Consider the following 27,262-nt stretch of genomic DNA (forward strand, 5'->3'; position numbering starts at 1 on the left):
GGCTGCCCACTGATCCTCCGGTGTTAATCAAACCCAGTCCGAAATGAAACTACGGCTTGCTTCTCGTTCTAGTATGAAATGTGCAAAGCGCAGACCATATCATTAACATAAAACTTCCAGAAATAAGGCCACTTTCCAGACAGACTGTATTAATTGCATCAAGCTTCCACAGCTAGGGTGGTCTCCTTCACAGCGTCCCATTGGAAGGCTCCAGTTATAAAAACCAACACAAAATGAACACTGGGATATAATTGAAGGAGGAGAAAAACGATAGATTCTACTGTGAAACCCTACTATTTACTTACAGGTATTCTTTTATCTTTATTGTCCTTTTAACCCATGCCAAGAAACCCCAGACTGGTTAAATAACACAGCAAGCACAATTTCAGTAGAAAAGTAAATTGAATTTAACTTTACAAGATTGCCCTGTGATTTCAGCATATACTAATGACTGCAACTGACTCCTTCTATTAAATCCAAACACTTCACTTCCCCAAGCCGGGATCCTGTGTGTTCTTGCTGGAGACCTTGAACTTCACCACGCGCATGTATTAATCAATGTGGCTGATGACCATTTGCGGCTTTTAAATATGCAATGAAGTTTCTCGATTCCTTCACCACCTCCCAAAGCTGGTACACCACCTGAGCCAGCCAAGAGGCTAAATGCCGTTAAGAATGGAAACTAGGGATCCAGCTTCAAGTTAGATTCCAAATGGAGCCAGGCAGGTAATGATATAATGATGTGAGATTCATCCTGCTTGAGCGTGAATCAGAATGTCTGGAGGGCTCACTCAGCAAGAGGCATTGTTCTCAGCACCTGGCGAGCATGACCTCATCCAAACTTCAGAACACGCTTTCAATGACCCCATTTTACAGGTGATGAAATGGAGGCAGAGGGGTAGAAATGACTCGTCCAAGGTCACACAGCCACACAGGACAAAGCTGTCTTCACTCCACAGTCTGATACTATTTCTAATGACTGCCTCCCCATCATGGAAGCCTCAGATCAGGGAAAGGTTTGGGAGTCCAAAACCCCAATGGTTCTCTGAAAACCCCACCTCCACCTCGGGAACCCTAGCCAAATCTCACTCAGGCAACCCCTGCATCTCAGTAACCGAAACTGACCAGTATGTTCTGCTCTGAAGATCAGTATGAGAGAGGAGCCTGGTTTTTAAATGCTACATATGTACCACATGCAGAAGGCGATGGCACCCTGCTCCAGTGCTCTCGCCTGGAAAATCCCATGGAGGGAGGAGCCTGGTGGGCTGCAGTCCATGGGGTCGCTAAGAGTCAGATATGACTGAGCATCTTCACTTTCACTTTTCACTTTCATGCATTGCAGAAGGAAATGGCAACCCACTCCAGCGTTCTTGCCTGGAGAATTCCAGGGACAGGGGAGCCTGGGGGGCTGCCGTCTATGGGGTCGCACAGAGTCGGACACGACTGAAGCGACCCAGCAGCAGCAGCGGCAGCGTGCTTTACACAGGTTTCCCTGGTGGCTCAGTGCTAAAGAATCTGCCAGCCAACGCGGGAGACGCAGGTTCCATCCCCGGTCTGGGAAAGCGCCCTGGAGAAGGAAATGGAAACCCAGTGCACGATTCTTGTCTGGAAAACCCCATGGACAGAGCCGCCTGGAGGGCTACAGCCCATGGGGTCACAAGAGTCGGACACATATATACAAATACACACACACATATATATATATATATATGCATGCTAAGTCACTTAAGTAGTGTCCGACTGCCAGGCTCGCCTGTCCAAGGGATTCTCCAGGCAAGAATCCTGGAGCAGGTTGCCATGCCCTCCTCCAGGGGGTCTCCCCGACCCAGGGATCAAACCCACATCTCCTACATCTCATACCCTGGCAGGCGATTCTTTACCACGGGCGCCACCTGGCAAGGCCAGAGGGGGAAACTGACGTCCAGAGAAAGGAAACGACTTATTCAAGGTCACCATCCAGGTGGAGTCAGGGCCTGGACCAGAGCCCCAGACCTTTGACTCCCCAGGCACCTTGGAGAAGCTCGTATGTGGAATTTGCCAGGGAAGATATTTCAGTTTCCAGAAACACCCCCAAGTCAACAGTCATAAAGCAAAGGGGACCCCTAGTCCCTTCTCCTTCCTGTGACGATCAGAAGACCTGGCATTGGGGTCCTGGGAGGCAGGGCTGTTTAGGGTGCTGCCAGAGGGAAAGGTACACACACACACACACATACTTGTGTGGTTTTCTCCCCCATAAAATCTCATCCTTCCATAAATAACCTCGAATACATTCACCGGCAGGCGACTAACCTGGGTGAACACGGTTACACCGGGGTTTCCCATATTAATTTGAAGAGAGAGGTTCAGTGCATCCTGATCCAAAAAGGAACAAGACAAAGTTAAGGACAGAAGCCCCCTTCCGTCTTTATAGAGGACCGCTTCTTCCTAACGGGTTACTGGGAATTTAATGACTCCATTCAAACTACTAATTAAACAGGCACTAAAAACACTTTAGCAAACAGCCCAGTGCCAGGGGCAGAAGCCACAAAGGGACAAACACCACCGGAATAGGATATTTTTCAGGTCCTGACACTGATCTGAAAATATGATGGCACAACTTCACACAGGCTAATTACCGCAGACCCAGGGAGGAAAGACCGGGGCTAGGGATCGGGGCAGAGCGTCCGAAGCTGAGAGCCGGCCCCTGAGCAGGTCAGGAGAGGCCCAGGGACCCAAGGGACAGACACGGCCCCATCTCACCCCCACTCCCCGGCACTGCCAACAACCACAGGGGCTGCTCACAAGTTCTGAACCCTGATGGCATCAAGTTCTAAAGTCCAGGAAGGCCTCTGAGCCAGGTGAGCCAAGGCCAAAGGGGAAGCAGGTGCAGGATGGGTAGCCAGGGATCAAAGCCTACCTCTGCCCTCCCAGCCCCTCCCTCTGGTCGCCATTCCCGCTCCACCACCTGGCCCAGCACACTGCAGGTCACAGGAGGGCTGGGACCCGCGACTGCACCTCGGTTTGCACAAGAATGAGTGAACGCATGAGTGAACACATGATGGGAGCTTCAATACCTCACATCTCCGGGGGTCATCCACAAAGTGGGAGCAGGAAAGCTACCTCCCAAGGTGATCATGAGGACTAAATTCAAGAAGGCACACCACATGCCTAGCACAGGGCAGCACACAGTAGGCCCTCAGTTCACGATCCCTACAAGGAAAGCAGGCTGCACTGTGGCTGAGCAGGACAGAGAAGAACATTCCCCAGGACGCTGGCCCGCACGACCCATCGGGAAGAGGGGCGGCCTTGTTGGGAGACGGCCTAATGGCAAATCCCAGTTCACAGCCCAGGCCCAGCCACTGGCCCCCCCCTGAGCCTTGGCTTTCCCATCTGTAAAATGGGATTAATTAACTCATGCTCAGCCATAGCTTCTACGCAGAGCCAGAGATTAAGCACAGCGGAAGGCTGAGCCAAGCCCCAGGCAACTCCACTGCCAGGGAAAGCCTGTTCCTGCACCAACTTGACCGAGTCCAGTCATGAACACTCAGGCTGACCGTCAACAGTACGACCCCCCTCCCCCAACAGCTGCAGCACGAATTACGGGAGGTCAAGAGAGCCACGTGGCCACCCGGACGGAGCAGGTGCCCTGCACTCAGCAAGCAGGGGTCAGAGCACAGACCCACAGAGCTGGGACAGAATGCCCCATCGCCCTGAGCACCCGGGCAGCTCAGGACAGGGAGCCGCCCTCTTTGCAAACTGTGCAGATGCCTTCCTGGGTGATTCAGTCTATGCTCTGTGCATTCAAGACCCAATCCTGGTACCTATGACATCAGCATCTGTCACAGGAAGGGGCGTTGAAGCCTGCAGGCCACCATCCCACCAGCAGGAAGGCCTGGGGCTGGGCTGCCCACGGTCCTCTGCAGAGCTACATCTCTAACAGGGGCTACCCCTTGGGACAGCTTCAGCTAAAAATACAACCTGCCCCCCAAAAAAACACAAGTCTCTCTTTCAGTGCTCGAGTCAAGAGAAAGCCAGCAACACACCTGGTGCCAAAGCAGGGACACACAGAACCTGCCCTGGCGGGGCACTCACCCTGTCCTTTCCTGGTCCCTGTGGGGCACCCGCCACCACCCATGTCTGTATCAGCGTCAAGGCTCCTGCAGCCTCAGTGTCTTTTACATCAGGCTCTGCTGAGATATTAAGCAGGAGAGGCTGGGATGAGGGGTCCCCGCCTGCACATCCCAGGGGCCCCAGGCAGGAGCAGGAGTTTGGGTTTTGTTTGTGGAGGGAGAAGGGAGGTAACACAGCACAGGTCGGGTGGCTGCATTGCCCTGTCTGCCCATCTGTGTAATAGGTGACCACGCCAACCCCGGAGCTGGGCGCTCAGCCCCACCCCCTGCCCTGCGCGCCCCGCCCCCCCCTCCCCGCACACCCCAAAATGTTTCACTCCGTCCCAGAGCCGAAGCTAAAAGGCTCCTCCAGATAAACCTTTTTCTAAAAGTTAATGGGCAACATATTCTCGCAAAGAGAAACTCAGCATTTTGGAGGGCTCCGGCGATGTACGCAGACAACCAAAGAATCATCTCCTGGCCGTGTCTTGGAGGGAGGGGCGGGGCGGGGGCGGTGGGTAGTGGCTGAAGTGGGGAGAGCAGTGGCGAGGGCAGAAGAAAACCTCAGATGTTAAGCGTTATCCAATTAAACTTTAGCTAAACAGCCTGAAGAGATGAAATTTGGAGGCTGGGAGTGAGATCTCGGAAGGGGCAGAGGCTTGGGGGGTGGGGACCTCCTGACCGATGGGGACCAGGGCACCGGCGTAGAGCTGTGTCATCATCCTTGGCATCTCTCCCCTGGGGCCCCACATCTTTGCCCCAGCCCACCTGCGAGAGAGGTAGCCGCCAGCCCTGCCCAGGGCACCCCCGCACCCCCCGGGAGCCCGCCCCCCACTCCACCGCGGCGGTCGGTTACCTGACAACTGACACTGACATCCAAAGGGAGCCTCCGTCTGACCCTCACCCTGAGTCCCGTCACCCGAGACAGGGAGCGCGCTGCAGCACGGCAGGGGGACGCAGGGCGGCAGAGCGCCCAGGGCGCGCAGAGGCGAAGTAATCGCGGATGGGTGAGGGTGGGAGGAGGTGGCAGCTATGGGGGCCATCGCTGGCAGCTGGGCAGGCCTGCACGGCCCTGGAGAGAAAACAATAGAAAAGGCTGGTCAGTCGGACCCTGGACTGTGAGAGGGCTTCGGGGAGTGGAAGGAACGGGGCCCGGGGCAGAGAAGGCTGCAGGCCACCCTTGCAGCAAAGGGGTGCAGGGTGCCAGCCCCTGCCGTGGGGGCGGGGGGGGGGCGCAGCCAGGACTGAGGGCGGGGTCAGGGAAGTAGGCGGGGCCTGGCAGGGCCTGACGGGTTCCTGAGGCTACAGCTGCCATGTGGGTACCAGACTCCCATCCTGGGGAGGTCTAACGCCCGGGGCTGGGGCACCCAGGGGCGGTCAGGACCCCTGATCCCAGGCTGGTCTCCACAGGTGGGGGCTTCTGGTGTGTCCCGGAGCGGACTCCACTGGGGGATCTGTTTTCCCCCACATCTGGGCCACCCCCTCTGGAAGAGCCAGGAAGAGCCAGGAAGTCCCAGGCCACCACTGTGTACTCTGTCAGGACGGGCTGTCTGTGCAAGCCTGGGGCACCCCCAGGTGGTCCCCTCCCAGCGCCTGGGCACTGCCCAGCCTCCCGCCTGGAGGAGGGCCAGCCGGTGCCCTTTCCAGCCCAGAGCAACTGACACCGACACACAGCACCCAAGCCCCAAGGTCTTTTCAAAGGCTTTGAACCCTGCCCTCCTCCTCGCCCCAGAGAGCCCTGGCACCACTCAGCACCCCCTCTTCACACCTCCCGGTTTCTGACAGCGGCGACGCCCGGCCAGGGGCCTGCCGGTCTCCGCCCAGCCCCACAGCTCGCCCCGGCTCCCCGGCAAGGTCTGCGTTTGATTTGGCCGTTTATCTTAAATGGCTAAGAGACCACCAGGGCAAAACATTTGTGTGAAGCCCTTGCCAAAACCACAAGTGAAGAAGCCCAAATTCCCTGGGTAAATAATTGAGCAGGGAAGCATCAGAGAGACAAAAGGAAAACATCAACAAGATGACGGGCAGCTGGGCTCCGGGGCCGGCTCTGCCAGGGACTCACCCCCCCACCCCCAGGCTGCTCTGTGCCCCGCACAGGTCTAGGGGGGTGGGGATGTGCCCGCACTACAGCCATCACGAGGGAGCCACAGAGCCCTGCAAACCCTCTGCAAGCCAGCAGCCTGCCAGTCTTCATCATGAGCGAGCTTCCCAGCATGCCCTGGGGGCAGGGCTCAGCAGACCCATTGCACAGACCAGGAAACTGATGACATGACCACAGAGAACTGCAGACAGCAGCAGCCAGACCCACCAAAGCCCTGCTGGCTGTCTGGCTCCAGAACCAGAGCTCTTTCTCAGTACCTCCTGGGTCTCCAAAATAGGTATTATCTTGGACCAGGGGTATCAGAGCATGTAAAGACCGCCTGCACGTGTCCTGCCAAGAGGCCAAAGCTTAACACTCGTACCAACACCCGGTCCTTCTGGGCCAATGAGGACCGTGTGCTAGGCTAGGCTCTGAGCCAAGCCATTTCTGAGCCCAGGACAGCCCTGGAACGTGTGGCCAAGACCTCGTGTGCTGTTCCAGCCACAAATGCTGAGCGGAAGGCCATGCCCCAGATTTGATGCAGGAACCTCAAGAAAGGTCACCGGCCTCCTCCCAGTAGCCTGCCCTGCCCGACCCTTGCCCAAAACTCCCCGGCACTGGAGACAGCACACTCATCCTTGTCCACACCTGCCTTCACACCACGGAAGGCACAGTGGCTTTGTGCCCAGCACCTGTCACAAGGAGCTGGACTCACCTGCTCCTCAGGGAAGACCACCTCCAATCTAGGGGGCGGGAGTGAGGGGGACTGAGGCTTGGGGAGGTCTGGACTTGAACCTAGAGTGTCTCCAAAGTGTGGAAGTGCCCTGCCTCCTCTGGGGGGTGAGGAGGGGTGCTGCAGCAGGGATGGGGGACCAGGGTGCCCCAGGATCCTGAGAGGCAGGGCCATGAGGTTGGGAGGAAGCCAGAGGGTCCTTGGGCTGAGTTGGGCCTCCTGAGCTTGCAAAGAACAACTTCCGGCCCTCAGGTTCTGGGTGAGGCCACGGCACACAAGCCACCACCATTTCCCACGGCTGAGAAAACCAGCTGGAGCATCCAGGTAACAAGCGTCCAGTCCTAGGCTCGAAGGGAGCAGAGCCTGTGTGTCCGCGGTTGGGAAGAAGGACCAAAGGGCAGGTCCAGCCACACCCCTCTCCTTCTGGAAAGGTCGGGCTTCGGGAGGCCAGAGTCTACAGGCAAAGTCATCCTCCAACTCGGACGGGGGTGGGGGGGCTGGGCCAGCCCCCAGAGGGGCTCCTGGGTGACCTCATTAGACTTCTGGCCTCCTCGAAGTCCACCTGCTCTGAGGAGCCTCTCCATGGAGGAAGAGGAGGGCAGCAAGGGTGAGGGGGCTTCCAATTCTAAGTGGCCCACAGAGGCCCCTCAAGGTGCTCTCACAAGACCCCTCTGCCCTGGGGGAGGTCCCCCTATCCCACCCAGAGAAGCTTAAGCCAGAACCCCACCCACAGGCGGAACTCCAAAACAGCCTCTTTCTGAAGCTGCAAAAGCCAAAGATGATACGAGGAGCCACCTATTGTATGATGACAGGAAGTGTCGAGAAGAGCAAATTCAGGGAGACGACGGAAAAGGAGAGGAGTAGCTGTCATGGGCCCGGAGCGGGGTAGGCCGCAGGAGGTCAGGGCTAAAGAGCACAGGATTTCTCTGGGGGTGATGGAGACACTCTGGCATCAGAGACTGCCGACAGCTGCACAGCCTTGTGAACAAACTCCAAACCACCGACTGCACACCCTAAACTGGTGTATCTTTCATTATGTGAACCTTATCTCAATTTTTATTTTTTTAAGCTCGACATGAAGACTGGCCACAGCATCGGTCCCAGACCACCTCCCAGCCATGGGCGTGGCTACCTCGCAAAGGGCAGCCAAGGAATCCAGAATGCCCTGGATAGAGCACTCGAGACCCTGTGACCAGACTATGCACCTACAGGCGGGCAGAGGAAGCGCTGAGCGCAGAGGCCCCGCTGCCTCGGAGTCCGGCTTCTGCCCTGCCATCTCCCGGCCGCGTGACCCGGGCTGAGTCACCGTTTCAGAGCCTCGCCTTTTAAGGATGGTCAGGACACGCCTGGCCAGAGCCAGGCTGCCAGTAAACACCCAATAACCGTCACTATCATTCATTTATTTTCCGTTCTGGAACTTTCCCTAACTCCCTATGCCCCCACCACCACCACCACCACTGCCGATACAACCTGGCAGCGATGGCACCCTACAAAGCCCTGCAAGTCACTCCTTTTAAAAAGACGCTTTCTTCTGAGGTCCAGGCCGGCTTCCCTCTGGACCTGTTAGAGACACACGTGCACCGAGGTATGTGGTGGAGGGACGCACAGACGCCATCTCGGCTTTACAAGGGATCCAAGGTGGCTTAGAAATAAGACCTCTGCTGGCTCCACTCCTTGTCGTGGAAGTTCACTTTCCTTAAAGGAAAGAGAAGCCAAAAATGGCTGTGCATGTCATCTCGTTGAAGCCCAGCAGCTTTCCTATCAGACGGCTATCAGACGCCTCCTGTCCACGAACAAGGAAACTGAGGCTGGACGTCCGAAACCACAAAGCCCAGAGGGGTGGGACTCTCGCTCCATGCATACAAGGAGGGACAAAATGTCCAGAAACAAGACCACTAACACGTTTCTGAAGCTTCAAATCCGGAAGATTCTGAACGCCTCCCTCCGGAGGGGGAGTCTGTGACCAAGTCCCTTCTGGAGGGGGGTCCCTGCAGATGGTCCTCCGCCCTCACTCCGCACACATGCGCAGTACCCAGCAAACACGCCCACACCGACCGAGGCAGACACAAAAAACTGCCTGGAAAAGCCCCAGCCTGGTTTCGAGGCGAAGGCTCGCCTTTTTCCCATCGCTGCATCCTCGTATCCCTTCCCACATGGGAGGATTACAGATCTCTAGCTAGCAAAGAGGAGCTGTAGAATACACGGGTGCAGGAGATGTATATTTTTCTCCCTACTGCTGCCTCTCAATCGATACATTTTTTAAGCCAAGAACTCCTACCCGTAGTGCAAAAATGAGTCATAGATCAAGGAGGGGAGACAGACAGGGAGCGAGTGTGTGTGAGTGCGGACCACTGGCAAGACCTGACAGCCCCCGCGCCCCCTCCCCCCACGCCAAGACATTAATTCTCACAAGTCGGAGAAAATTACTATGCATGAATGCAAAAAGCATGATCAGGAGTAATTAACATGGCTTCATATGCAAATTTTATTAATGCAGAAGTACAAAGTCATTATGCAAATGAGACTTACGTCAACTCTCTTGACAAATATTCATCTCTGAGGCTCAAGTTTCTTCCTTTTTATTTATTTATTTAATTTCCTCCCCCCCACCCCCCCACCAATACACACTTTTTTTTCTGGTTGTTTGGTTTGGTTTTCTTGTTTTGTTTTTTTGCAGGTGGGGGCAGGTAGCGCTGGTGGCCACTTCAGTGGCAGCAAACCACGAGGATTGTTTGACAAGTTTGCAGAGTTGTTTTTCAACCAGAGAAATTTATTCCTGCATTGTTGATTTTTTTTTTTAGAGGTGGGGGAGCTGCTGCTGGCAGGTACAAGACAGCTCATAGGAGAAGAGGAAAAAAAAAAAAAAAGCTCTGGGCAGCAGCAGCCAATCACAACGCCAGAGCCTATAATGAGGGCGATTGATGGCTGTTTGGCTTTTACTGCAGGGTAATGAACGAGACACCAGTCTGAGGAGGGGGAAAATATGAATATTCATGAGACTGTGCTCCTGCCTTTGATGATTAAAGAAATTTTTAATATTCAAATAAGCACTTGCCAAGTGATTAACAAAGAACATGCACGCAGAAATATGGAAATGGGAGCCGGGAAAGATTTGAGAGGCGAACAGACTGCAGGAAAGGCAGCCCCGAATTTCATAAACAAGATAGGCAGATAACCCAATTCGCACGCGGGCAAATAAAAACATTTCTTTCGGATCGCTTCAATATTTTGCCAGCTACTTTGTCTTAAGGATGATTAAAAAAAAAAAAAAAGCTATGTATTAAGCAGGGCAGAGGGGGTCGAGGGGAGAGAGAAAGAGAGAGGAACCACAGGAAGTCAAATGCTATGCTCTCACTGAAGAACCCTGGTTCTGGCCCTAGCCCAGCCCCCCTCCAACCCTGATGGGGAATCGGGACTCCTTCCGGTTCGGTAGTGGAGAAGGAAATGGCAACCCACGCCAGTAGTCTTGCCTGGGAAATCCCACGGACAGAGGAGCCTGGTGGGCTACAGTCCACGGGGTCGCAAAGAGTCAGACCCGACTGAGCGAGCCGCTGGTCGGGTTTGGTAGAGAGGGAAGACGGAGGGAGACCAGCTAAGACTTGAAAACCCAGCGCTGGAGGTTCTGGCCTGCCTGTCTGGGGCACCTCGTGGCGGGGATACAGCCTGGGGTCGCCAGGTCTATCTACAGCACGTGGTCATTTGTTGCTTCGAGGCCAAAGCAGGGGACCATGATGTCTAAAGCAAGAGAGGGTGTGATTCTCGGGGTCTTCAACCTGGAGAGCTCAGGGCCTCCTCTACTGAGGCCCTGGTCAAATCATCTAAGGCAGGTAGTCATTGAGGAAGATGGGGACCTCTCTGGGAGGCGAGTGGACTCAGACTCCAGCACGGAGCCCAGCGTGGCCCCTATGGGGCCACAGAGGGAAAGGGGTCCATGGATCCCACAGCCTCCCTGAGCTGTCTGCCAGGGCCACAGGCTCCTATTTTAACAGATCCACCATGGGTTCACAGTGAAGCACATAATAAGGGTATTAGCTGGTAAAACGATCCTGCAGTTAAAATACATCTAATTAGCAGCCGATGACATCCATTTTGGCAATTTCCTATTTGAAAGAAGCAGAGTGCTACCTTAAATGAGACAGGCAGTGGGTACTCACCCGACAAGCCCTAGCTTTCCCATCCTCTGTGTTCTTTCTCTGTCTTCCTTTTTGGGGAGGAAGAAGGGGCAAGGTAGGGAGTGGGGCAGACGGCGGAAGAGACAAGACAGAGTCTAAGCAGTCTTCTTTGTTACTCAGTTTCAGAGCTATATGGGTCCCCAGGGAGGGGTACTGGGCCAGGGCGGGGGGGGGGGGATAAATTCCTTCACTCTACAGGTATTATTTCACGTCTTTTTCTTAGTTTTCAATAACCAAGTTCTGGGAACCAGCAAAGACTAGAACTCATTCTGCGTTTCATTATAAAATATGTAGCAATAAGTCAAAGCAGAAAGGGAAGTGGACGCGGTCAGTCACCATGAGAACCTGCAAGCCCAGGGTCAGGTCCCCAAGCCTGGGTAAGTGGGTGTGAGGCACGGCTGGGTCACTGCACCAGGGCATTTGGGGGACGCGGAAATCCTCTATGGGAGCTGGGAGTCCCCAAGTTCCTAGCTAAAATCAAATTTAGTCACGCGAGTCTGAGCACCCATCAGGGAGTCCTGGCTGCCGTGGCTTTGGGCTTGGGGATATACGTGGGTAAGTATCCTTTAGAAAAGAAGCAAGGAAAAGGAGAAATGAAGCCTCACGGGGTTTGCACAGCTGCGTTTCAAGCCTTCCTTCAGGGTCATTCTAGCTCCCATCCATTTTGGCCTTTACTGGGGCCCCGTGCTGCAAACAGGCGTCCTCTACCGGGCTGGGAGGTGGGAATCCCAATGCAGGCGGAAGGGGCTGCTTGGAGTCCCTCATCGCAGCCTGGGTCGGGCCGGGCTTAGAGAGAAACAACCATGGGTATCCGATGCCAGGCAGCAGAGAGGGAGGAGCCTGCAAGAACATCTCTGGGCTTAAAGCCCCATCCACTGCCATTCCCCCAAGGACCATCCAGAGACCATTTGGAGCCCACAGTGACCTCGGGGCATCTTCCTGCCCGCACATTCTCAAGAAGACCCGGCCTCTGCGAGGAAGTCAGAAGGACAGCCCTCCTGACACCCCAAGCCAGGCAGCCTCCCGCTGTGCACGCCCCCACCACCCACCCAGCGCGCTCCTGAGATCCGACACGCTGAATCACCCGTTTCAACTATTTTTGCTCCCTAGACCCCAGAAAAGGGAGAGGCGAGGACGGGAACAACCATGCCCCTCAACCCCACCACCAAGCTCACTGTCTTCCCTCCACCAGGGCTCAAAAAGGGAACACCCCCCACCCAGCAGCTGCGTCTTGCAATTAGAAGCAGGCACATGGTTCCCCCCGCCCCCGCCAGGTCCAAAAGCAACTCTTCCAATGCCTCCAATCCCAATATCCGTAAGATGCCAGCAGCTAGAATACACCGGGCAGCAAAACCCTTCCCACGCCCTGAGTCAAGAATTGGTGAGCTTAGATCACCAATTCCAGAACCTTCGATGGCCCTTCCAAAGGGCCCAGTGAGGGAGCAGAGGAGACTTCAGGCGCTGCTGGGGAGGCAGGCTGAACCACACCCTGAGGACTATTCAGGGTAAGACAGAGGCAGCTGACCAACTACTCGGGGCTGACCAGCAGGAAAGAGCACACAGCTTAGACTCCCCTTTTGCTGTCTTTTGCGGAAATCTGTGGAGCTCTCTGAATTGCTGGCACGCCAGTAAAGACAATCGCTTGACCTCCAACCGGGAAGTGAGGCCTGTGTACCATGGCTTCCGGCTACACACAGATAAACAGGTATGAATCCTCTGGGGTGACCTCAGCAGGAAGGGTCAGCCAAAGGAGGACCCACAATCCTGGAATGGGCAGGCCTGGGGACAACAGAAGGTGAAACCACGTGTCTAACTAGCTAGAAAAATGCACGCATGCACATCTATTATAGAGAGATTACACATACACGCATACACGCATGCACGCATACATCAGCACATGGACATGTTAAAACGTCTGCATGTATTCCATGCAAACTACAGAGGCCGAGGACAAACCCGAGTTGACAGATTCTGTGAGTCTCGCCAGCAAGAACAGCTGACCAATACCTAGCAGAGGAATGCCCCTTCCCCCTGATCTGGGCCTTCTGATTAGAAGCTGGGCAGCGGCTTCCATCTTGAGCAGTTTCTGCCCTGAAACACAACACATCCAAGAGCCTCCAGTAATTTTCTTTTGGGCGGCATCAGGAGCCACAGTCGACTACATGTATCTTCACAAAGCAGCCCTGGCCGAAAAGCTTAGTCTACATGTGGAAATCAGAAACTGGTTAGATCCTTCGGATTTCAAGCAGGAAGAATCTGGGACTTGGGGTCAGGACGCTGTGACTCTTTCCCTGATGGCCAGGGTCCAATGACCAGCTTGGCCAGGCAGGCCTTAGACACGTCCCCATTCATTTAAGGCGGAGGGGAGGGGTGGGGAGGAATCCACAGCCAAGACAGAAGTCACGTGTCACATGAAGGGAAGTAGGCCAGGAAGTGATTCTTCAGATTTGGTGCCTACAGTGGGTTTTAAACTAAGGGCATGTTTATCTTTTGCATCAGCATCCACTCTGCCTGGCACGTGAGGGAATCCTGGGAATACTGAATCCTGACACTCGTTCACAAACTGGTGAGCTCACGGGCGGTCATGGTTTGCAGATCCCACCAACTCCAACACTGGCTCTGCCGTGCACAGAGTGCACGATGGAATCACAAGGACCGAGTCTGAACTGTGAGAGTCCCAGAGAATCTGAGAACAAACGCAAAGCAGCACAACCAATGAGAAGAACTTCAAGTCAACGCAGCCCCCAGCAAGGAGGTTCCCTCCATCACTCAGTCCGAGAGGAGCGGGCAGGCAAAAGGGAGCAGCAGGTGCAGATGGAGTTGCGGATTTGAAGAAGGTAGGCAGCATGAACCACCCAGCTGGCTCAATAGTAAAGAATCCTCCTGCCAATGCAGGAAATGCAGGTTTAATCCCTGGGTCAGGAAGATCCCCTGAAAAAGGGAATGGCCAACCCACTCCAGTATTCTTGCCTGGAGAATCCCATGGACGGAGGAGCCTGGCAGGCTGTTACAGTCCATGGGGTCGCAAAGAGTCGGACACAACTGAGCACACACTTGCACACGCTTGCACACACAGACATCATCAACCTTTTTTTATGATCAGACCATAAAATTCTCTACCTGGGAAGTAAGAAAATATGCAACCACTAGGGCCAGCAGAGTTCCTTGTTTTATAAGGACTAGAAATTTAACTCGATTAGTGGAATGCTTGAAGACAATAAATAATAAAGGAAGGGAGGAAGAGAAGGAGTAAGGGAAAGGGAAAAATAGAAAAATCTAATTGTATTTTTTTAAAAAAAACCTGCTATAGCAAGAATGCCTTTTCTGGTTTTAGTTCTATTTATTAGAGTTACCTGCAATTGATCTCTACCATTGTAATAAAAACCCCAGCTCCCCCCTGCATTTGTTGTTGACTGAGTCTATTTTTTTTTCCTTTCACTTCTTTTTTACCTTTTGCGAATGGACATATAGAATGCGAGGTTCAATGCTTTGCATCACGTAAGAACAAAATCTTTCTATGGCCTCTTTATGTTTCTAAGCCAAGTCTGAAATGTCACTGACTAAAATGTGAACAGGCCTGTAATTACTTTCAACAAAGTAGTTCCCTTTAACTGAGTTTTCTGTATGTAGATGGCATTTCACATACATATTGTGAGCCTTCCTTTCAGCGCAGGTAGCATTTGATGGTGAAAATCACAAATTTCTCTTCTAAGGGAGCCGTCTGACAGCCACCTTCTTACTTCCTTTTCGACACGAAATCATTTTCCTCTCCCAACACACCAACGGTGACGTACAGTGTGTGCACAACAAAATTTGTAAAAATTAACACTTCGCAGGATTAATTTAATAAAGATTGTTAGCACATTAACACCAGTAACATTGCTCCTTGCGATTCAATCTAGCCTCACTCGCAGTGCCGCTGTAACAGGGGTTTACGTTCAGCTGAGGTTTATACCGCTATTTAATGTAATTAAAGAAACCGGTAATGCAGTCCTCAATGGAAATATCATTTCTGTTGCAGAGTATTCCCATTAGAAACTGGGGGGAAATCAGACCACGCTGACTTTGCTTTTGTTGTCATTTCTTTCCCCCCTCGGCTGTCTTTGAAGCAGAGCCGATGTCCTGCACTCGGACTGAATTCACTGCAAAGACTCCTTGATAAGACCAGCCTCGCCTCCTGGCAGGAACACCCAATATTTCTGTACCACTGTTTTGATTTTGAAACTGTTTAAAAAAAAAAAACTGTATTTTTTAAATCTGTAGTTAATATATTCAGCTGTAACTCTCTGCCCAGCAAACAGCCTCACACAGTGAAAATGACTTTTCAGAGACCGACCAAACAGCATTGTGGATAAAAACCCAGAGGAAGGGATGCCTCCCTGGCTGCTCTTCTATAGAAACAATGATAGTCTAGCTAGAATCCCAACAAGCTCCCCTCTCCGAACCCGGACCAGAACCGAGCTTATAACCTGAGTGTGATCACAGCCAGCACTGCTCAGGAGGCCTCTGAAACTAAACAGACACAGAACCAACTCGAAAACAGGGCGGGGGGGGGGGGGGGGGGGGGCAGAAATCGTGTATCACATCATCCAAAATGGCAGAGAAAATTAAGTCTTGGGGCTGAAATGAACCTGACTCAGCTCTCCGGGCCGAGACAGCCCCTTCTTATCCACCGGCTGCCTCTGGCCCCTGGGGCAGCCAAGAGCGAACAAAAGTGAGACCCTTTCTAAATCTGCTAGCCGTAGGTCCCCATGCTGTGGGGTGGGAGTGACTGGTTGGGTTTTCTTTTCCGCCCTTCCCTAAGTGCATTTTAATACCCTCAGTCTACATCCTAATTTCTTTGGGGAGGAAAAAAAAAAAATTAGTGTCACTTAAAAAAACGTCACTCTGTTTTGCAAAATGCAGCAGCTCCCTTGGCAGAGAGAGAGGCTGGCTGGCATTATCCCCTCGTTTGACAAAACTACTATTTCTGGGCATGTGCTCAAAAACAGGTAGGAAGCAAATGCTGAGAAATAAGGAAGTAAAAACAGCCAACAGATTTTTCACTCCCAAGAACGCCAAGCGTAAACATGATTTATTTAGCTGTGTTTAGCGTCTGTCCTCCACGCAACTACGAGCCCACTTGGGTTGAAGGAAGGGTGGGAGGAGGGGACGATGTTGGGGGGAGGGGACAGGGAGGGGGACAGTGGGGGACAGAGCGAAGAAGGGGGGGCAGCCCGGAACCCAGGATAGATGAGGACTTTCTGAATGGTTTCACTCAGAGTTTTAGGAGAACAAGAATCTTTTCGCCCCAATATACATGCATGTGTCAAAAGAAGGCAGCAGTAATCGGCTGCTTAATTAACGAGCTGCCACTAACAAAAGATAGAAGACACAGTTCATACAAACAGTATTTACACGGGTGCAGCGCGATCCTGTACACCACCCGCCCCCTACCCAGCTCCCATTTGCCTTCCTCTTTTGCAAACCAGGTGAGCTGGGTGCAGGGACCTGGGAGGAAGCCCTCCGGGTTGGGGGGTTCTGGGCTTCCAAGTCCAAGGGGAAATATCAGTGCCTTCACAGCCTTCGCTGCCCACCCCTGCATGCCCACGTGGAATTGACTGAGATCTGTATTCAATTAAGGAGCACCAGCCAGCTTCTGGCTCCAAGCCTGCACCAACACAGGCTACACGGATCTGCCATGCCCCCGCCACCCGACTCCAGCTCCCACGCCGATGCCAGGGAACCAGGACTCCACCATGTCCCCCGTGGAGAAGGCAGAGTGCCACACTCGCCTCAATCCCACCCTCAAGTCTGGGGTCTTGGCCCTCCTGGAGGGAAGCAACCAGATATACCAAGAAAGCATTGGTATTTTCCAACTAGCAAACTTAAAAAGCCAGAGGTTTGGGGCCTTGCCAGAGGTGATTCCTATTAAAAATCGAATTCAGGTCATTCAGGATTTGCTGGAAAAAAGACTCAAAGCCTCATCGAAAGAAAAACAACAACAAAAATGTAAGAGGAAGCCCCAACAGGACACGTGGGCCTCCCATTTCCCTTGTGAAGGTACCATTTCAGGGGAGCCAGCTGTGTGCTCAGTGGGCATAAATGCCAATTTCTGTTAGCTTTGCGATGCAGTGGCATGGCAAACCGAGAATTTCCTCACCAGTCTGCACCGAGCACTTTCCTCACCTGCACCAAGCAAGACTGTGCACTTACAGGCTGCCTGCTGTATGCATTCCTCCCCAACCCAAATCTACACTCCCTTTACGCTCCTCTCCTCGGGCTAGACACCGAATATCAGGAAAGACACCTTTTCTGGGGTGTTCAGGTCAAGGACAACAGCTCTGTACTAGGCTTCTGAGTCACATGGCAGCCCCCAACAACAACCAGGAGCTGAGGGAGAGGGAGCAGCTCCTTAAAATGAAAGAGGATGAGGAAAGGGCTCTCCTATTGCTATCAGGTCCCTCAATTGGAAATTCAAGTCCTGCCCCTCATGCCCCTCCTCAATCCCCTAATTCCTTCCCCTCGTGGAGAATGACAGGCTACGCAAGTAGCTGTTTGGTTCCTTTCCCTTTTGCAAATTAGTCATCCTGCCCCGTGGATTAAACAAAAACAGTCAACACTTTCATGATGTCTTTGCAATCAACAATTACTGTACTTCACTCCTCCAGAATGGTGTGTTTTCATATCTGGATGGTGGCAGGAGTGTAAACAATGGGATAGCCCCATTTTACAGGTGAAGAAATGAAGAGATGAACTGGTCTGCCCTGGGTTGTTTAAGAACAAACCCATTTCAGCCCTGGAGGTGTTTTTGTCTCTACATCAGGGGTGCTCTTACACCCATCAGCACAGGGTAAAGATAAGTTTAACCCAGAGTCAGACACTGCCTTGGAGGGCACCCTCCTAGAAAACCCTCTAAGAAAATCTAGATTGCCCAAAGTAATAACACTGAAGATGCTTAATGTACCTCTGGAGGAGGCCTGCCTGGGATCCCTGCGGCTACCAATTCCACGGGTATTTCAACACGATCCAACCCACAAAATCCCTCATTCTCAAGCAAAGCTTCCACACGTGACAAGCTAGCCTCTTGGGCCCTGCAGACCTGTCCCACTGCTCAGAACAACATGCCTCAAAGGCAGCCGACCGGCCGCTCGGACACAGAAAGGTGTGTGTCCGCCAGAGGAGGACGAGGACTCGGGGGGCTGTGGGCTCACTCTGAGGATTCTGAACGAGAATCTTCCACCACCCTGCCCCAAACCTTTACTGAAATCGAGAGGGAGAAATCACTCATAATTTTCCTCACTGTTGAGTCGTCAAAATAAAGAAAACAGAAAAAAGGTGGCCTGCTCCTCCCTGTGACAGGCATTAAATCACCAATCGCACATTTACCTGTCTTGCAAGCAAAACCTGAACAGTCACCCCACGCCCCCACCCCACACACACACCTTGTCTCCAAAAATCCCGAAATGGACATCTCTCTAAAGGAACTGCATAGACCCAGGACGGGGCCCCTGGAACACACACCCATAATTAGTGTTTCTTCTTTCTTTCTGTAAAGGAATCCGGTAACATAAATATTAATCAAACACGAGAATCTGCCTCTTCAGTTTTGGACCATTATGCGTGCGGGATTGTGATCTTTACCCGTATTTACAGATATTCAAAGGCAGATTCTATCTTGTTAGAACTGTTATAAATGGACGTCTGAGAAATCAACGAGCAAGTTCAGGCACATAAGAAAACCTTCCTGTCCAGGACTGGCAGCGGCTTTGAGTTCCCAAGTGTTGAATTTGTTACCTTTTCCGTAGGCCTTTCAAAAAAAAAAATTGACAAATGTCTTCAGATTCCTCCAGCAGAAAAAAAAAGCAAGCTGCTCAAAAGTTCGGGTAAGCTAAATCTGAGATTTTTTTAAGATCAACTCTTACTCAAAATGCCATGAAGGCATTGTTTACAAAAAACGTTAGCCTCTGAGAGCAGAGAGCGTGCATATTAATATTCTGTTATGATTTGGGCCAGCCCAAATCATAAATATATATGTATATACATGTTTTTTCAAATTATCTTGACTCTCGTTACAGCAAATATATTCTGCTTGATTCAGACCTATTTCTGAAATAATGGAAAATAGAGACATGGTTCCAATTCTAGCTAGAAAAGCTGTCATGGTGAAGGTAAACTTTTAATCTTCTATAGGCAAACAGCATACATTTTTATTTCCAGAGCAACAGCTTTGGGAAAATGTTTGAACATTCTCTAAAGAGCTTTGTGGTAAATACATTGGGCGTCCAACCAATGCTTTTCTGGGTCTTTAAGGGCCTGTTGGAGTGCTTTAAACAATTGGAGGCCAATTTTTAGGAAGCAAAAATAAAGAGAGACTCCTAGCAAGGTGACCATTTGCATTCAAATTCTCTTTGGGGGAGTTATTGTAAGAGGTCGGCCTGGAGGAAGGGCTGACATTAATTCCCTGTAATTCCAGGGGGCTTTGTGCCCCATTCTGGTGGAGGGTTGCATTCCCACACAATTGGGAAAACACTTTTGTTCTTGAGTGTTTTAAATCCCAGCCCCAGGAATTCCCTCTAGAAAAGCAGGCTCCCTCTCCTCCCCTGCAAAAAAAAAAAAAAAATCTCCGAAGAACACCACTTTTGGACAGGGCTTTTTGGCTCCGGATGGACACAAATTATGCACAACCGGACTCTGAGGAAGGCGCCTTCCAACCGAGCCTCACCTGAATCTAGAGAACCGCCGGGCTCTGTCGGGCCAAGGCGGGTGGATGAGGGCGGCACGACCCTCTAGAGCTTAGGCAGCAGGAGAGGAGACGCCCCCCGCCCCAGCCCCTCGCCAAGATCCGGGACCAAAGCCCGCGAAGGAAAGCCCCCCCAGCCCAGGAGGCCCGCCCCTTGTGCACGGCGGCTCGGGAAGGGGGGCCGCTCGCAGGACTTTTCATGGGTCCTGAAATGCAGTTCCCCACGCCCCGGGAAGGTCACCAGCGCGGGTGCCCACCGGGGGTCCGGGGAGGGAGCAGCGGCAGCGGTGGGAGGAGGGGGCGGCCCAGAGCGCACAAAGGGGCCCCCCGGCCGGCGGCCTCCCCGCCCTTGACCTTGGGTCTCCGCCTCCATCCATCTCCCAGCGCTGCCAGGGAAGGGGGCTGGCCTGGGGCCAGGGGCGAGCTCGCTGGGCGGGTTCGGAGCAGGGGGCCGCCAGGGGGCCGCCTAGGGCTGGGGGGAGGGTGGGGGAGGGTCTCGGAAAGAAAGACTCCGGGCCAGCCAAGTGCTCCCAAGAAACCTGCATTCCAAGTCCGCGCCTGGTGGGTCTCGGATTCACTGCACGCCTCCACCCCCAGGGAAAAGTGGCCTGGAGGCGCGAAGGAAGCCCCCTTCCCCTAGGCCGACCGGAGGACTCGGCCGCCCCCCGCCCTCCTCGTACACTGGGCCCCGAGGGGGGAGGGGAGCTGTCACGGGAGGAAGAAAGGAGCGCGCCTTCCCGGTGAGGCCAGACGCGAGCAGGGTCAGCTGCGCCTCCTCCGCCCGCCCCTCGCCGCCCAGCTCGGGCAGCTGGTCCATTAAGCTCCCGAATTATGCATGGGCCTGGAGCCCCCCTCGGCCCTCCCGCCCCTGGAAGACACAGTCTACGCGCGCCGCCGCGGCCCGGGACCTGGAGGGCAGGAAGGAATGGCTGATGGTCGCACAGCCCGCGCGCCCGGGGCGCAGGCCGGAGTGGCCGCGGGAGAGTCGGCCAGCCCGGCTGCCCCCAGCGGGGCCCAGACGTGCCCAAAGACCCTCGAGCGGAGCCTCGGCATGCCCGATCAGGAGAGGGGCACCGGCTGCAGGGGAGGCCCTGGAGCCATTAGGAAGTTGCCAGAGTGTCCACCCATTTCCCGTACGGGGTCGGGGTGGAGCCCTGCGCCCCCGCTGGAGGTCGGCGTTACCCGCCACGGAAAAGGCTATTGTGTGCCTGGTCTTGGCTAGGAAGAGGGACTAAGAGACCCCCACCTTGCAGGGCCCCCCGGGGGCGGGGCCTCAAGTGCTGTCCCCGCCCCCCTCCCACGGAGGGAGCGGATGATTTGCAGGTGGTGGGCGCCGTCGGGGGAGGGGTGGGGGAGTCACTGGAGATCCTGGGGGTACGGGCGGCGGGGGGGGCGCGGCCAGAGGAGTCTTACATGTGCCAACCGTCCGGACACACGGACAGTTGCATTAGTGGTAGGGCAGGTGGCGGCCGGTTTCAGGAGAGCGGGAAAGAGGTTCAGTCTCAAGAGTGGGGCGGAGTTAAGATGTCCATCTTCCCACCGTCCCTGCTAAGAGGCCGACGACCCAGGCCCCACCAGCGACCCCGGCCCCAAAGGGTGGGGGCAGCCTCGCCCGACTGGGCGAGCCAGGCACCGCCGCACAGGAAGGCTGCTTTCCGGGTCTGGGACCGCGGAGCCGCGGGCGGCACGACCCCGACGCCAGAGCGCGGACCTTGTTTGTGTCTTAGGCCCCATTTGCGTCTCTTCTCCCCCTCCAGATCTCAAGCAAAGGCCAGGTCAGGAAAATTACATACTTCTTTTTCCCGGGGGAATCAAGTCGCCTCGCCTCCTTCTGCAGGGAAAGTTTTACAAGCCAGTGATGTCAGCGATGCCGGGAGAAGACCACACTGTTTAGGTTTCTTAATTGGCTGGCTTTGAACTCCGGGTGGGAGGGGGAAAGACTCCACTGGCTCCCTTGGAGAACTTGGTTTTGTGGGGTCTAGCAGCCTCAACTTTTTCAGCCAGTCTCTGGGGTGGGAGGGGCCCATCAAAGGTTTGTCCTGCTTCTCCTTTAGGGAGAGGAAGGCCCCTAGATGACTGTGGTTATACTAAACCCAGGACAGGCAGTCCCTGACCTCCAGCCCCAGGGGAGGACCCCTAAAACCCTGCTGGTTGGGGGGGCGGGGGGGGGGGCGCTAAACTTTCCAGATGCCATTCTCTGGCCCAAAAAACCCAGAGGACCAGGTACCAGAAAAAGCAGGCCAGCTACCTGCTTCCAAGGCAAGGGATGCGGGTAAGATCCCTGGTCCCTTTATTTTTTGAAATGAAGCCAGTGCTTTCTCTGCTACTTTCCTGGATCCCTTTGGTACCTGGTGTCAGGAGTGACAAGCATGTTTTCTGGACACGGCTGGGTTAGACAGACGTACTCCCCCACACACCATCGCAGCTCAGGCACTGGGGCTGACAGGCTGCGGTCTCTGCACATGCAGGTTCATCGTGGGTGGCCAAGGACCTGTTTACACCTTTGAGTCTGGACTCACCTACCTACACCTAAGGCTGTGTCCACACTGGCAACATGGGCCACGGAAGCTGCCCAAGGGTCAGCAGCCCTGACCAAACAGTGCCTTGACTTAGAAAACGAGCTGGCTGTCACAGTCTGGGGGGTCCACCCGCTTTGGAAGTCACATCCAAGTAACTGTCCTCTCCTCTCCACCAGGAAGGGAGGATTCTGACTTCTCACCTCCAACCAAAGACCCTTGCGTTGCTATTTTTCCACCCCAAGGAGCCTGGGGGTCCCAGTTTCCATGCTGTCTGAGCAACAACCAGCAACCCCTCTCCCAGAGGGTTCTCTCATTCACAAGGTCCCTACTCTCCTCCCCAGGCCTCCTCCTCCCACATGACCCAGCCTCCCCACAGACTCCTCCTTGCTGGGGACGGCCTCCTCCCCCTAAGGGCTGGGGGAGGAGGCCTCCAGATCAAAACCAGTAGATGAAGAGGACCCTAAGGAAACCCACTTAAAATAAAGCAAAGCCTTGAGACATCCCTGGCGGTTAGGACTCTGTGCTTCCAACGCAGGGGGTGTGGGTTAGACCCCTGGTCCACAACCAGGATCTTGCACGCTGCCACAAACAAACAAGATGAAGTGTTACATTCTCCAAAAAGGCCTCCCCCACCCCCGAGTCCTGATCCATCGCGCCATCTGGAGCGCCACCCTGGGCTCAATTCCAGTAAAGCTGACACTCCTGTCCACTTAGGTCACTGGTTGCCTCCTAGCAGTGCCTGGGCCAGGGTGGGTCCATGTTTTGTGGGGAGTGAGGTTTATACACTTGGGGAAGGAGAGGTCCTCTTAACAACCACACCACCAGCCCCCATCTACAGGATGAGGGACAGTACCCAGAAGGGGCCAGGTCACTCGAGGGACCCAGAGTCTAAACTTGATGACTGTCACAGGGCAGCACCAAATCCTCCCAGAAGAATCGTCACAGCGCAGAAAGAGACCCCGTGTATCCTTTAAGGTAATACTTGTCATTTTCAGTCACCAATATATCTTCAAAGAAAACTTACTTCCTAAGCCCACTATGTAACAAATGAGGAAAGTCCTGGAATGAACTTTTTTTATTCAACAAAATTAAACTTTTAGGCTTCTTTTAGAATAAAAAAATTAGAAAAGGGAAGGGAATTTAGGTGGGAAGTTGGAGTCCGCCCCTCACCCTGCACAGGCTCTTGCACCTGTTAGAAACCGCTGGTCACTCCTTTTCCACTAAGGAAGCTCAGGCCCAGAGACGGGAGGGTCTGCTCAAGGTGACACAGCATGCAGGGGCCTGTCTCTCCCCAGGCTTCATGCAATAAGCCCACAGGCCTGTTGCTAACCCAATCCTGACCCTGGGGGTCAGCTCCTAATAAGATGGCTTTTGCGCAGATGGCAGAAGGCACAAGCAATCCAGACAGGCATAGGACGGCCTAGTGGGGTGCACCCCACACTGCACCCCGGGTTCCTTCACGGAGCTGCACCCTTGGGAAACAGGGAGCAGACGGGGCCCTGCCAGCCACAAAGACCCACAGGAACCCCGAGTGCCTGGGCTCCCAGGAGATGACCGGGTGAGGATCCCCATGCCACCCTGTGAAGGTCACTTGCTGGCTGGAAGTCAGGAGCCTGGTTTCTAGACACAACCATGCTGCTGACTCACAGGACACAGGCAGGTTAGGCAGGCGTCATCCCTTGCCCTCCGACTCAGCACAGCACAGGGCGGCTGAGCAAGGCACCCACCCTCACTGTGACTCAGTTTCCTCATCTACAAAATGAAAGTAGTATCTGATTTACCGCCCTAGTGGGGCGGAGACGGTAGATGGGAACGCAGGGTGAAATATGACCACGGGCAGCACGGGCTTCACCACAGGAAAGAACACGACTGCCGGAGTCCACACCTGGGGCCCCGCTCACTGGCTGTGTGGCCCTGGGCAGCCGGAGTCCACATCCGGGCCCCGCTCACTGGCTGTGTGGCTGGGCCAGTGACTTCACGTCTCTGTGCTCCAGCTTCCTCTTCTGCACAGTGAGGCTGCTGGGAGGATCACATCAGTGAGCATGTGTAAAGCCCTTCAAACAGTGACTGGCACGTTGTAAGCTCTAATGAAGACGTGTTAAATTAAAAACCCAAATACGAAAAACTCAGATCTTTTTGTCTCCTCGGTGAAAGAGGAATCCAAGGGCACAGGGTGACAGCCAGGCTGCCTTATTTATGGAGCTGTCTTAGCCCACTCCTGAGAGATTCTGGAGCTGCTGGTTGTGCATTAGTCAGCCATGAAAATTAGGGGAGGAGGGGAGCTGTCAAAAGGCTAATAAAAAACTTAAGTCAACTGCTAACTATTTACTGTCAAATAAAAACCCTAATAATAATAATAATTGAGGCTGAATGTTGGTTAGGTTCTCCTCTTGAGAGCCCAGTGCCTTTTTCTCTCTCTCCTCCTTTACTTTCCTTCCCCTTTTCTGCACTCCTGCTGGAAGTATGGATCCACCTATATAAATCAGATCGTAAGGGCCCTAACCTAAAAGGGGGAGGAACTGACCCTTTCACTGACCGGTATTTTGCGTCTCCATCTTAGTTCAATACAACTTCCAGCTACGACGCAGCGCTACAGTCACGTTGCGGAGCTTACTGACACTCTTTGCCATGGTGTGAACAGAGTACAAAGGTTACCTGCTGTCTCTCGCCTCCCTGAGACCGCCCATCCCCGTTTACAGGAGAGGAAACCAAGACTCCAAGAGAGGAAACGGCTTGCCTTGAGCTGCAGGGCTGGGCAGCCTGGTGTGGCCAGAGCCCTGCCAACAACCAAGTACGCAAGCTCAGACAGGTCTCTAAACAGGCGAGGATGGGCAAAGGCAGAGATCCTTCTGGCTCAGGCCAGAACCCCGCTCACTCCACTGGCGATTACTATTTAACAGTTGCAAACGCACAGGGACCTAGTAACAGGCATGTGTGTGTGCCTGTGTGTGTATGGGTGTGTTCTCAGTCGCGTCCAACTCTTTGCGAACCCATGGACTGTAGCCTGCCAGGCTCCTCTGTCCGTGGGATTCTCCAAGCAGGACTACTGGAGTGGGCTGCCATTTCCTTCTCCAAGGGAACTTCCTGACCCAGGGATCCAACCCGCGTCTCCTGCACCGCAGGCAGATCTGTAACCACTGAGCCACCTGGGAAGCCAGTATACACATACATTGTTTAAACCACACCTTAGAACAAGCCTGACCAATAAGAAAGGTTAGCTCCATTTTGCAGGAAACTGAGATTTGGAGAGGCAGAAGGTCCTACAACAAGTCACAAGCAAAATACCAGTTCTAGCCCTGGTCCATCTGAATTATTGCTTTTATGTTATTGCTCTTCTGCCACCTATCTCTCCAAACCTTCACCAGGAAGTGTGGGCAACTGTATGAGCATGCCTGGGACTGCATCAAGGTTTCTGGGGGCCTCAGGTTTCCTGGCAGTGTTTCCAAGGGTCACACCTGGGACAGGCTTCAAAGACCACCTTGAATGGGGTCTGGAGATAGTGCCTGCCGTCAATAGCTCCACCAGCCAAGCAAATCAGAATCCCTCTCCCTAAAAGCCTCCATACTCTGTGCTGTATGAAGAAGCCAGGCAGCCCTGAGTCTGATTCCACTTTGCTGTGCGACCTCAGGCAAGCCCTTAACCCCTCTGAGCCCCAACTCAAAGTGGGATTAGAAACATCTATTTCAGAGTGGGGTTAATAGTATCTGTTTCAAGGTGAGATTTCAACCCAAGAAAAGCACCTAGCTCAGTGGGTGACCAGGTTGGTCCCATCTGCCCCACCACCCACCAGCCCTGCCCAAGCTCTGAGGTCAGTCCTGCAATGCCCAGCTTACCCCAGCCAGAAACTAGGGCCATGTCCCTCAGACAGAACAGTCCACAACCCCTTGGTGCAGACAGAACTAATAATTAGCTGTCATGATTTAATAATAAAAAAATATAATCCATGCCACAACACACATGGATTTAACTAATCTTAATTTGAAGGGAAAATAACAACTCTAAATATATCAAATGCAGGGTCTTTTTTTTTAAGACAACCTGCAAGTGGGGTTTATCTCCAGTTTCCAGCATGAGCAAGTTATTTAGTTTCTGCCACTGGCCAAGCTAATATCCTTTTCTCACACTTATTTTATTTATTTTTTACAGTCTGAAACGAATGTTTTCCGAGAAGCAGTGTAAATCCCCTGGCTGAGCAGAAGCCCTTTTCTGCAATGCATTTTGTGGCTGGGACCCCAAACCGAAGCCCTGGTGTGTGCCCTGCCCGCCACGTGAACCCTGCCCTCCACCCCCAGGAGCATCTCCAGCCCTTCCCAGTTCCTGATAAAGGAACCAGGTGGAGCCATCACGGCACGGACCTGCTGCCGCCTCCAGCCCGGGGGGCCTGCCAACCCCTGTTGCCTTCTGCTTGTCTCCTGCATTTCTCCAGAAAGCTGACACTTGGCGTTTGGGGGAAGGAGCAAAGAAAAGGCCAACCTATGGCTGACAGCTGATGGCTCATTCCTCCCTTGATAGCTTCATTTGGTTGTGGAAGGGGTTGTAACGCGCAAAAATGAAATACCTGTGATCAGGGGCTATACAATGGGAATTCTAAGGCGGAATATGGAGGGAATGGCTGAGAGACATCCAATAAAAGTTTTCAGGACACTGACTCTGAAAGGCAAGCATCTCACACCACCAAGCGGGGTCCGCGCTCTTTTCAAAGCTTTCCAGATGCTTCCATTTCTCAGGGGTCTATCTGAGCCCAGACCCTGTGCCGGGTGGGTGCTTAACACTCTCATCTCATTGAATTCTGAGCATGAAGCCAAAAAAGCAGGTGCAGACGAGGAAACCGGGATCTAGAAAAGTGAAGCAACTTGCCCGGGTGGGCTCGGAAATCCCACCCTGGGCTACCGGCACCAGAGCAGCTCGTTCCTTCAACCCTCCAGACCCCTCCTCCTGGGCGACCTGC

General features: G+C 53.6%; 1 protein-coding gene across 4 annotated transcripts in view; it reads right to left on the reverse strand.

The window, feature by feature from the left end:
• BCL11B (B-cell CLL/lymphoma 11B) overlaps positions 1 to 27,262 on the reverse strand; it is a 101,895-nt gene that overhangs the window by 55,262 nt on the left and 19,371 nt on the right. For 2 of the 4 annotated variants that reach the window (XM_018066502.1, XM_018066503.1), the window contains exon 3: positions 4,945 to 5,160. The exons of the other annotated variants lie outside the window; for them this stretch is intronic. In XM_018066502.1, the coding sequence (XP_017921991.1) occupies positions 4,945 to 5,160 (216 nt within the window). The remainder of the gene's footprint in view (positions 1 to 4,944; positions 5,161 to 27,262) is intronic. 4 annotated transcript variants of the gene reach the window in all.

This window comes from Capra hircus, chromosome 21 (assembly GCF_001704415.2).
Source record: "Capra hircus breed San Clemente chromosome 21, ASM170441v1, whole genome shotgun sequence".
NCBI classification, from domain to species: Eukaryota; Metazoa; Chordata; class Mammalia; order Artiodactyla; family Bovidae; genus Capra; species Capra hircus.